The sequence below is a fragment of the Prunus mume genome, linkage group LG6, assembly GCF_029339155.1.
Source record: "Prunus mume cultivar Tortuosa linkage group LG6, ASM2933915v1, whole genome shotgun sequence".
Classification (NCBI taxonomy): Eukaryota; Viridiplantae; Streptophyta; class Magnoliopsida; order Rosales; family Rosaceae; genus Prunus; species Prunus mume.
Genome location: NC_142703.1, coordinates 21,114,048 through 21,126,901, shown reverse-complemented (window position 1 = coordinate 21,126,901; position 12,854 = coordinate 21,114,048). Strand labels below are relative to the sequence as shown.

Genomic DNA, 12,854 nt, shown 5'->3' with positions numbered 1-12,854 from the left:
GAAATAATTATTCAAAGTCTTTCACTGTTCAAGTTTTGCTTAAGAAACGTGTAACCCAATCATTTGGGATATGCTAAGTGGGAAAATGTCATTCCCAATAACCGGTGAAAAGACACATACTCACTTCATGCATGCGTTTTCGTTTACCAAATATTAATATTGCAGTTGTGCAAAATATCTGTGTCAGTAAAATGTCATTCTTAGCCGTCAATTATGTCAGTAATAATTCCACTATATAGCAAATATTATACATTTATATATAAAACGGGCTAGGACAGCACAAACACCAGACAAAATAGATTAAAACATGAAATAGAAAACAACATTTGTAGAACATAGACACGCATAAAAACCGTAGAAACATACTCCAACTAATTATAAGGGTATGGATTCCCTGGCACAACATAGACACGCATCACCTTGAACCAAAAAACACTCTCACGGTGCCATTTGCATCGATTGCAACAAGTCCAGAAGGCAGGATTGATCTTTTCTTCACTAGGCCAGCCTGGAATAACAAAACACCAGTCGTTGTTGTTACAAGCGCTGCACTGATTGAACTTAATCTTCCGATAGTGAAACATATCTACGATATGTCTTCCAACAGAGAAAATTCCGCTTAATCGTCGTCTCAAAGCATCCCTGGTTCCTTTCATATCAATGTTGTTACGTTGATTCAAAGAACACAAGAATTCTAATGCATACCAATTCCGGACATGCCAAGTAGTCCAACTATATATGACGCTTCCATATGGCCTGCCGTGGCTGCAACGCGCATCCCGACAATGCTTCCACATTACCCTGCTCGAAAAACATGTCTAACGCTTCTCTAAATATCGCCTGGGTTCTCGCAAGCCCTGCATTGGTCCACGAAATGCCGGACTTGCGTTGCGGCATAGTACCAGTTAGGATGGTCTTGGTACTTTTCCATTGAAATTGTGTTCCACACTTGTGGAGTGTTTGCCAACGTATTGAACAATGGGCACACACATGCCATACGAAAGAGATCTTCCGAGGAGTTGGTTGCCACGTATAACATCACTTTAAACCAAGCTAATTCCGGGATGAAGGCTTGAGGCACATCCAGATGGAGATGCTTCCTTCTCTTTCCTCCGACTGTAGTGTAATGTTTGGAATTCATTGAAATATTTTTGGAATGGAACGATTTGAGGACTGCAAGAGGGGAGAAATGAGAATATACGGGGTTTTGGGTTTGTTTTAGCCTCTGGTTGCACTGTTCTGAAAAGGTGTTTCCTTGGGGTTTTACCAAGTTGACCCTTTTTAAAGAAACTGAACTCAACACCCAAAACATAAGACAGGCGAAGGGAAAACGTCATCAAAATGCAAAGGGAGTCAGACCGTCCAAAAGTCAATTACTAACCTATTTCCATAGCCATTGTTAGGCTTTTCCCGCCATTAAATTCATTGATACAAATGTGATGGATTACTGACTAGTGACAGAAGGTCCCATCAGATACTTTTTCATTTTCCCACACCACACTACCCCTATTAAATGACGGATTCTTATCCAACTAGTTGCCTTAATGAAATATAAAGAAAATAATATATTTAAAGCAGTGTCCCCTCAATTGTAAGATTAATTGGTAGTGAAATAGTATATAAACTTATCGGAGTAAAATGTGTCACAATTCTGACGGTACAGTGTCAGATCGTGACCAACCCACCCACACACAGAAAAGAAGGATATAATTCGATTTGGGCAGAGATGAGAGAGAGCTGAGTGAGAAGTTTAGGGTTATGACTTATGAGTGAAGGGGTATAACTGAGAAGGTATGAGTCCGAAGAGGTTTTAGTGAGAAGATCTGAGTGAGAAGAGGTACAAGTGATAAGATTCAACATGTCTTCGTCTTCATCTCCCGCTCAAACAAAGAGGTGTCGAGTATTGTGGAGCTGCAATGGTGCTTCGGGTTTCAAAATCAGATAAAAATCGAGGGAAGCCATTTTGGAAGTGTCTAACCTCCTATGTAAGTTCTCATTTCCAGAATATGTATGTGGGTGAAAAAAAAATCCTAGGTCTAACTCTGACAGAATTATTTTGCATATATGATGCCTGCAATTAGGGAGCCACCAGTTGCAATGGATTCGAATGGGTTGATGTAACCTCCAGCGGATCAGCAAGTCGACACGTATGATGCTACAGTGCTTAATATGCTGAAGTCCATTAAGGACTTGGTATTAGTTTTATTAGTTGTATCAATTGTCATATTATTTGTTCTTTTAATGACCAATTAAGTGCACGGTTTCAAGGATTGTAAAAGTTCTCCCCAAAAACACATGTTGCACGCACCACCAATGACTTTTCAAACCCAATTTGTAATTTTTGTTATTGAAATAGGTGGATTAGCATTGAGTTTAAATTATTGTTTGAAACAAAAGCATTTACTTGTCAGAAACCCAGTAAAAACTTTCCTAGACTTACTTTGTTAGAATTCGCCGTTAGTATATGTATTTTCAGATTAGGAAGAGAAGTATTTTCTGGAGAATTTAGCTAGAGAGCTTGAAGAGAAAATGAGGAAGGCACTGTTCTATTGAATTCTTACAATCTGCAGCTTACATAGTGTGTGACAGAGAGAGAAATGTGATTCTCTTCTAATAGAATTACAACTGTCACCCTATTAGGTGCTTACACGTGTCAGACCAAATCTAAGCTAGAGAATCCACCTAGACTATGATCTAATGGTTCTCATTACATCATTTAAACTAGACAGAACAGAAAATATAAAATTACTTCTGCTCTAAGAAATCGAGTGATGAACGGAGAAATCAGCAGAATCGAGAAATCAGTAGAATCGAGAAATCAGGCGAGATTATATTTCAACATACTTTACAAAAATAAAGTCATACGAAGGCGATAAAATGACAATACAGGGCCAATACGGACACAATAAATGTAAAGATATACACGCAATAGACAAGCAATATAGACCCAACATGGACATGCAATATAGACGCACCAATATACATTCTGTTATGTTACTCAGCTGCCCAAAACCAATAAAATAAAGAAAATCAACCAATTTATTAACCGATTATAAAGGAGAGAGGGATTCAAACCCGAGGCGGTGCGGAACCAATAGGGAGTTTTTAGAGCATTGCACCTGGGGACATTTTTTCATGTGTTTCTATAAGGAGGGCATGGTTGAATAAAATATTGGAGGCGAGGCCATAGCAGCCTATTCCCCTTACAGAATTACCTTATTAAGATGCAACCCATTGCGATTAAGTCAAGGCATGTTGAACGGCTTAAAGATTGGGATCTGATATTTGGAATGGTGGCTTGGATAAATGATGACATATCACTTTGCAATGATGTAATACACTTAAAAAGCCATCAGTCCCTATGTGAATATGCATTCTTCAAATCCAAATTCACATATGCAGTCTTCAAATCCCAATTCAATGCAGTTTGGTTGAGGTTAGGTAAATGTCGTCAAGGAGTTAGGCCAATATTACACCGATGTTTGTTTCATTACATCAAAAAAAACTTTACACTCCATATGCACATTCTATGTATGGGAATGGCATGTGTCTAACTTCAAAAACGCATCTGCCTATCCATTTAGATTGCCCACGTGCAATAGATTTACAGATCCAGTTACTTTTCTCCTCTCCAACCTCAAGATCTCCATTTGAGTCTTCATTTTTCTATGCTCTGCAACCAGCTCCATATACATTTCGCACAATATGAGAATAAACATAGCGTAATATCACACTAATCAAAATGAAAGCATGCATCCGCTATAATATTTGCCACTATTTTGGTTCTAATTGTTATTGTCCAGTAACTTAAATCTAAATTTCTGTACACAAATACACTAAGATTGAGAAAGGCGAAGAAGAATTCAGGAGCAGAGGTGGAATTCGAAAAGGACCCATGGGTCTCTATTGTGTATTTACATGACTTTGAAATTTGACATTCCCAAAACCTATTTCATCATCATGTGCCTAAACCAAGTTCAACCGATATCATGGCATGTAAGCATCTCCCCGTGCAATTTCTGCAGCCAACTTCAACCGAAAAAATGGCATGTTCTGCGAGGTGCAAGTAGCTAAGGAAATCTCAGCACTCAACAGCTCAATGTACTTCAACACGAACATACCACAATCGCCTCTGAAGCAAAACAAGAACTCGATCAATTCAACTAATGACATTCTAACATAATTGACAAATTAAAGTAATAAAATTAAATAAAAAGTTGTGCTCACTGATTAGCCTGTTGTGGAACATCCACACGATGTATTGGCCATGGACACCACCAATCTCGGGTGCACTCGTTCGCGTAAACACCTTCTTCATAAAAGTCGAGGGTGTGCAGAAGATTTGGAATCGTAATTGACAGGGGGCCGAGTTCTTCCTTTAAGCTCTGATCTGGAATGAGTGAAACCATTGAATCGTAGACTTTGATTTCACACTGAATCAGATCAATCTCTAGAGCCACCCAATGCTTATATTTTTGCAACATACAAGGTACATACACCTTATACGTGTTCTGCCATTCCAATCCACAAGCCGGAACCTTGCCATTTACAACGTTCACTAAACTGGTTCTAATTTTCCACCCAACTTGCTCTTTTTTCCTTTTATTATCCGCAAAGCAAGTATGGATGTGATTCTGTGAAATAGAAAACAATCAATGGTTAAACAACTCCACAAAGCAAGTATGGATAATTTGTAATTATTAACTGCACTTGGTCAAGGCCTATGCCATACTGATGTAGCACAGCCCTGGGTGTGTTAGTTTAAACACTTAGAGCAATAAGACATAACAGATAAGAAAAGTGAAGGGAAGAAAAGGTAGAAGGCAGGCAGAAATCAGAGAGTTTAAAGGAATGTTTAATCAATATTCAAATCTGAATTGTAAAGAACTACATAGGGGTATTTATAGCAAACTAAAACCTAGAGAGAATAGAATTAAAATCCCCAGGTAAAACAGAAATCCTATTCCTAATAAAATAGGAAACTTAGAAATCCTAATAGGATTTGGAAAACTAAAGAATATAGGAAACTAACAAATCAATTAGGAAACTAAACAATTTAGGTCCTATGCATCCTGCATCACATACCATAAAAAATACATCGGTCGTTGTCCAATCCGATATTTCTACTTCCTCCAACTGTTGTTGTCGCTTCCGGATGAGATACAAGCCCAAATCAATGTGCTGCACATGTTTTCCTTGTCAATCTCATAATCTATGCACATTCAAACAAATGCATAATCAATTAAACTTACATCTCCTTTCAGCCAATCGGCTTTGTGAGAAGCGAAAATTCAATCTCAGCTTCCACGTTGCCAAATTGCATCACCAAACTATGAATATAAAAAAGTTTTAGAACACAACAATTAAAAAATATATACACTCATGCCTTCTATCTCAAAAAACAAAGGACTTACTTTGGGTTATGGCGCCATTCCGAACAAAGTTTCAGCAATTTCACCATATCATCATGCGGAATCGCCTTCATTGGGTCTAACGTCCGAAGTCCGGTTGTCTTTGCCAATTTTTTTTAACCACTTCACTAGCTTCAACGATCTTCCACATAGGAATAATCCTCTTCCTCTTCCGTAATTGGACCCCTCGTTCCACACCTTCACCTTCATCATTCAACCAAACGTTCAACTGAGATAACACAGCTGTAGGTTGATCCAAATCCATTTCCCCGACAGTAACCTCAACCTTTGTCCCCTCCGTGCTCTCGCCAATGTCATCGCCAACCAACATAACTTCATCATCCTCTTCCTCACATTGGTTTCTTTGCACTTCCTTTTCCTCACTTCTCTGTCTTTTCACTTCCTTGCCCTTCCTTCTTTTTTTTTTGGATCCTCTCCCTCACTGCTTTTTCTTTGCAGTTCTTCCTCTCCCTCAATGCTCTTTCTTTGCGCTTCCTCTCCTTTGTCTGCTTTTTATTTTCACTTGCTCTCCCTCACTTCTTTTCCTTTGAGCTTCCTCTACCTCCCTTGGTTTTCTTTGCACTTCACCTCCTTCAATCCCCTTCTCTTCCTTTTCCTCTCCCTCATTTCTCTTACTTGGCACTTCACCCCCTTCAATCCCCTCCTCTTCCTTTTCCTCTCCCTCATTTGTCTTACTTGCCCCTTCACCCCTTTCAATCCCCTCCTCTTCCTTGTCCTCTCCCTCATTTCTGTTATTTGGCCCTTCACCCCCTTCAATGTCCTCCTCTTCATTTTCCTCTCCTTCATTTCTATTACTTGGCCCTTCATCCCATTGCATGCCATCCACTTCCTCATATCCCTTAAATAGATGTGACACGACACAACGATTCGTCCTCTCTTTCAGTAAAGCTATGTCCCTTCTCACTTCCTGCTCAAAATGAGGACCTAAACAGTGGCCCAAATTTTTTCCATCCGTATGACCTTTAACTCAAGGACGTCCTTTTCCCGCTTTACTTGAAACAACTCGGACCTCAACAAGCTTACCGCCTTGTTCAACTCATCAAGGTCAGCACATGAAGAAGGAATTGACTCTGCCGAGACAACAGCAGGCGACCACATGGCCAACTCCAATATGGTTGTCTCATTTCCTCTTCACTTGGACATAGCGCCAGAATCGAATCGTATCGTTTGAAAACAGACAAGAGTCATATGCAATCATTCTACTTCATAATTTCATTGAATCTTATAAATAGTTCCAAGGGCTGCAAACCAAACCTCTTTGCTCTGGAAAAAATAATTGTTCAACTTTCTCATCTCGGGAACAGACGTAGTAGTTCTCCATCGCAAAATACGCGGGAGAGCTGTCGGATCAACAACCTTGCAGTAATTCAGGTCCACCATTCTAGGAATTAATTCATATACCCAAATCTACACAATTCACAGGACACAAGTTATTATTTAAGTTTTAAAGTCAACAAAACATAACGACATGAACATTATTACCATGTACCTGGAAAGCATACGTGAAACCTTTAAAACTCCAGCCACCCCTTTGCACTTCACCATGGTTATCCTTCTTGCCCTTCTCATTTCTCCGGCTTGTTCCGGTTACCTTACATTTCCCCTTCCCTCTTCCCTCTTCATTTTCAAAGCTTTTCACATACTTTGTTGGTGCAGAAAACAGACTGTCTTGGGTTTTGTCAAACGACACCGAACCCCATGGAAACCTGTTGAACGCATCCAAGTCCTCTACAAGGGTCAGGTAATTTAGATTGATGTTCAAATGTTTGTCCCTTCCCAAAACCACTAACTCAGCAAAGTAAACAAGAGCTAGCTTGTAGACGTCATCTTCCTCTGTGCACCTCACAAATGCTTCTTCTAAAGCATTACATGTAATTCCTTCGTCTATAAAATATCTTTTCTGAAGTCTAATTTCATCACTTTCTCCCTTTGGAAACTTCAGAACTTCCCCAAAGCGAAGCCACGAGATCAAACAGAAATCTGGACGAGTGAACTGAGCAACGTCGCACCCTATTAAGAAACTCAGTCCATCCAAGTCTTTCACACCCTGCTACTCATAACACAACCCCATGCACAATCTGCCGCTAAACTGAATCTTATCTATATTCAGAAGATGGCCAAAGCATGATGTCTTGAATTGTTCTAATTGTTCGGCACTCAACTTCGCTCGAATTACAGCTTAGGGATGAATTTGCATGTGAGCAATTGTTCACCCGTGAGGAATATGCCTCTGACTCTGGCCATACCAGCTCAACGTTGGATCCCATTTCCTGAAATACAAGATGAAATAACGTGAACACATATACTACCACGTATTTGCACAATCACATTGGTATTTACACAACTAGTCAACCAGCACATTACAAATTTTACAAAGTACATGCGCATAGGGATTACTGATCACAGGCTTTAACATCATCAAAGCAATATGACATATTTTGTGCAAATACCTGTTAATGCAATGATTCTGTGAATTACAAGCACTAGCATGTGTTTTATTTATGGATCCAAACTCCAATCAATGGTTGATGCATGAGTGAGTGTGAGTGCAATCTAGGCAAGTTCTGCACTTCACACACATGACAATTATTGTCATTTCATACACAACACAAAATAAATAAATAAATAAATGAGAAAGATGGTGGAAGGAAGCAAAGCAAAGCATCTGCTCTGCTATCTGCTCGCTAAGCCATTGCCACATCCTTCTTTCTTTCTAGCTTTTTCTTCAGTCAGCCATAATCGTCATAGATCAACCTTTTTTCAAATGCTTTGCACTTTTATTCATGAGTTTATTATTATCTGTTCTCATTTTTAACAGGCAAATTTAGTAACAACGGAAATAATATTTATTTCAAAAATTATATATATTCTAGCTCCAGAGAGATAATCACACTCTGCACTTTGCTTCAAATGTGGAAGGTTTTGAGGGCCTCCTCCAATTCAACACCATTACCTTATTCATATTATTATTGACTTTATATTCATTCGTTTTTTAACATATACCCAAGCAAAAATTAACATGCAAGTGAAGCACAAAGAAGAGATGCCAAATCTAACAACATTCATGGTACAAATTGGGGAAAACGGTTACTCTAACCCTAAACTCAAATTCCATAAATTACTCACCAAATGCTGGTTATTGAACAATCGCAAGGTGTCTGTGTTGGGTCTTTGTGCGGCTTTGCTCCACAAATGGAACCTATCACTTCCAACGAATACGGCTTCTCTCCTTCCCCTTCCACTGCTTCGTCTTTTTACTGTTTCAGAATCCACGCCTTTGCTCCTTCCACTCAAAATAAATACTTTTTCACGGTTTAGATAGTGGAGTTGCGTTCAACCGTCGTTGCCCGTTGCCTTCAACCGTTTCTCAGAGCTTAGCGGTTTCTCTCAGCTATGAGTTTGAGATCAATGGGTTTTTTCTGTTCAAACTTCGAACTTGCCTCTCTTTTTTTTTTGTTGGGACCAACTTCATTGCTGGATATTAAATTCGGGTTTGGGTTCCTCACCTACCCAATTGCACAACTTTATCCCAATTCTCCCCAGCCCTTGGATTGATCCAATGACTATAAAGTGAACCCCTTATAACTTACCCCTCATTATAGTCACCGCGCACCACAACCTGATTCTTTCTTCTCCTAGTTTCATACTTTTTATCTACTTTCAATTATTATTTTTGGACAACGGTTATGTAAACGTGCTTAGAGGACCTTGAGCCTGTGTATTGGGGGTCATATTAGACCATCAGTACCAGCACGTAGGGAGGCTACAAAGATTTTAGGACAACGACTTTGCCATGCGTAGTGCTTTCTTACTCATAATTTATTTTACTTTTATTTGCCTATTATTTGTTTCCCTTCTTACCCTAATTTATTATTATAATATAACCTTCCGTTTGGATGAAGTAATTGAAAATTGTATAGAATTCTTAAATGATGGAATTTAAATCTCCATCATTTAAATGTCTAGAAATTAATAGTTTCAATGTTTTGATTTACGTATGTTGAATTTTATAAATGACATAAATTATAGTGAAAAGCATATTCATGCTCAATAGAAATTGTGACATGACGTATTTTTGGAAGAAATTAAATGAGAATCTCAATCCCCACTTTCCATGATTTTCCTCCACGTCATTTAATAAGTCCACGATTAAGTTGCCAAGTCCACGATTAACTTGCTTTTATTATTATTTTTTAGTTAATTATTCAATCAAATCTCATCATTCAATCGTTCCAATAAAGTTTGGGGTTAATCACAATCGATACTTAGTAAATTAAATCACTCTTCTTGGGAATGATAATTTACTTAATTCTAAACTACTTGTGTGATTCGTACACTTGCCAAATTGCTCAACACCTATTATTTGTTTCTCTAGTTTTACTTTACTGTTACAATTTTAAAATTTTATTATTATAATATAACCCTTTGTTTGGATGAAACAATTAAAAATTACATAGAATTCTTAAATTATGGAATTTAAATCTCCATCGTTTAAATTTCTCGCAATTGATGGTTTCAATGTTTTGATTTATGTATGTCAAATTTTGTAAATGACAGAAATTACAGTGAAAAATGAATTCATGCTCAATAGAAATTGCGAAACGACGCCTCAATTTCCACGATTTTTCCCTTGCATCATTTAATAAGGGCTAAATTATCGATGTGCCCCCTGTGCTTTATCGAAAATCTCACTTCACCCCCTACAATTCAAATTGGGTCATTATGCACCTTGCGTTTTAATTCCGCGTCCCCCGTTCCCCCATTCCTTTAATTTAGTCCCTAAGACTGTTAACTTGATGATTTGGCAAGGGCTTTTTAGTAATTTTAGCATTTAAAAGTTTTAAAATTCAAATAAAATATTTTTTTGGTCGAAATTCAAATAAAATATTAAATATTAAAAAATAAAATTTTTTATGCTATAGTTTTAAAAAAAAATTCCAGCAACCCCTCCCCCCTCTCTTTCTCCACCCTCCTCCCACCTCTCCCCAACCACTTGCTGCAGCGAAGAAGGTTGGGTGTTGGGTTGTGTTGGCAAAGAAGTTTGGGGGCAGATAGAGAGAGAGAGAGAGAGAGATTGGTGGGAAGATCTTTCCCCTGGCAAAAACAAGATGAAAGACTGCTTGAATCACACCCCTGGCATCCCCTTCTATCACACCATTAAATCTTTATATCTTGGATCGGTGCATGTATAAACCATTAAATTTTGCTGTAAAAATTTCTTTTTACTTGAATATTTATTTACAATATTCAAAGATATTCACTATAACTTTACATCTTCCAAGTTTTCTCTAAGTCTGAAGTATGTATGTGTTTGGGCCAAAAGCAAAAACACACAGGCCCACTTCTCAGAAAGCCCGTAGAGCAAAGGACACAGGTTTCAAAAATCAAAGCAGGAAAAGAACCCAGCCCACGTTTTTTCAAAAGGATGGCAGAAATGTAAAAATACACAAAAGAGGGGCAAAATTCATTCTAGACAAATCAAAGAGAGAAGAAATCGGGCTGGGCCTAGATCATTACCATCTCTCAAAAAGGAGAAACAAAATTCTGGAAAGAGATACTTTTAGAAGAACCCCACGTGAAGTTCTTTTCTCAGACTTTGAAAAGTCAAATAAATCAACTGCCACAGAGTTGATAAAAGGAAAGGTCATGTAGCTGGCAAAAACTAGGAAGGGACATCTCTAAAATTCAGAAAGATCAAATCCCCTTACATATTAATATATTTCAGAGATATTTCTTCTATAAGTGATTCTCCCGAGAGATAAGAAGACTATAAACTTGAGATAGGCAGGAAAGCAGGGATTTTGTTCAAAGAAATCAAAACTAGCCATCACAGTCTATAAACTCTCACAGGGGGCAGCTAGAATTAAGGAAAAATATTGGGTTTTCTTTCAAAAGAAACAGGGAAGTGATCTTAAGAATTGACAGTTGAGTGCCAGGATTGAATTATTGTATTTCTTGTATCTTTTGAAAAATTTGCCGCCTATTATTAAAAAGAATTACTACCCCACTCCAGATAACATTTCTTATAAATACAAGAAGGAGTGAACAAGGCAGAGGACAATCAATCCAACACTCAAGTCATCAATCAAACAAACAACTCAAAATCAACCAAAAGCTCACTTGAATTCCAAGTGAAAACCAGCTTTAGATCAGAATTCCCAAGGTTCGGACTTAGAAAATAAGTCATTCAAAACGAGATTTCTCTCGTTACAAATTTGGTTCAGCAAAAAACCAAGACAAGTAGAGCTTGAGCTTTTCCCAAACATGAAAACCTCAATAAATTTTACAGTGCGTCTCTAGCCCATCAAGTCCTCGAAACGACCATACGCCTTACAGATGAAGAAGCCGATTCGCCCACTCGAAGCCTCACAAAAGCTTGAAGTGTATTAAAGCTCGCCAAAATTAACCTTGGTATCGATCTACTAAAGCTTAGCGGTGAAGTTGTTAATAGATCCGGCCCGGATATTTGCAATCCGGCCCAAATCGAACCTCCTATCCAGCGAAATGGAGTTCTAGCTGTCCTTTCATCTTTCTAGCTTGGATATTTCTATTTATAGTTTTGTAAAAGGCGATTCGCCTAAGGACGACTTAAATTCCATCAACCATTACGGCGAGAACAACCTCTTTATCTTGAGATAAGTTGTTAAAGTCCTCACCGATCTGAAGCAAGAAAAGAACTTACTTGGGAAATATTCCTCACCAAAATTCATAATCGCTTGTTTATGGAAATCAGTAACTTGGGGCGCAAGTTATCTATTCTAGAATAAGTCTGCTAGAATCTTCATTTCTAGCAGTGACACGCTCATACACCAAAGAAAGCTGACTTGTTGACCAGTCAATGGTTTTCAAGGCGTGGGGAACTTTGCCCTTCCACCACATTAGTGATCACAAAGCGGGTGAACAATTTGGCACGCCCAGTGATGGGACTTCTCAAGTATACATATTCTCACAGAATTCTTCTCAAGTTTATGAATATTGGAAGCTCTAGCTAGAACCCACACCACGCCATGGAGATAAACCGAGGAAGGACTGAGTCGAGGAAAGTGATGCGGGCACTCGGATACTGGCGGCCACGGGAGCGAGACGGTCCGGGACTTCCGAAGGATGAACTGATTCAGAATCGTGTTGTGACAAGAAGTCACAACACAAAGGAGCGAGACACTCTCAATAATATGGCGGCTATGATGCAATGGCAGTCAGCGAGCGATTTAGGAAGGACTGTGAGGTTGCCATAGCGAATTCCAATCGGATCTTGTCAGAGTCCGGACTAGACCTTCCTATGGTCCCCTACTAGGATTGGCATGGCCATATCAAGAGAATCCTCTTATTGCAGATAGTGGGATGCTAGCACGTAGGGAAATTCGAGCTAGACAAAGGGAGGAGCCCTTCTGTCCAAGAGCGTCGGGCCTTAATCCGAGGAAG

General features: G+C 38.7%; 1 protein-coding gene across 1 annotated transcript; it reads right to left on the bottom strand.

Annotated features, from left to right (window-relative positions):
- Window positions 1–3,838: 3,838 nt before the first annotated feature.
- Window positions 3,839–5,199, bottom strand: LOC148916410 (uncharacterized). Its single transcript, XM_089054879.1, has 3 exons — window positions 5,086–5,199; window positions 4,228–4,634; window positions 3,839–4,132 (listed from the first exon to the last, which is right to left on the bottom strand). The coding sequence occupies exons 1-3, from the start codon at window positions 5,086–5,088 to the stop codon at window positions 3,988–3,990; spliced, it is 555 nt and encodes a 184-aa protein (XP_088911005.1). The 5' UTR covers window positions 5,089–5,199; the 3' UTR covers window positions 3,839–3,987.
- Window positions 5,200–12,854: the final 7,655 nt, after the last annotated feature.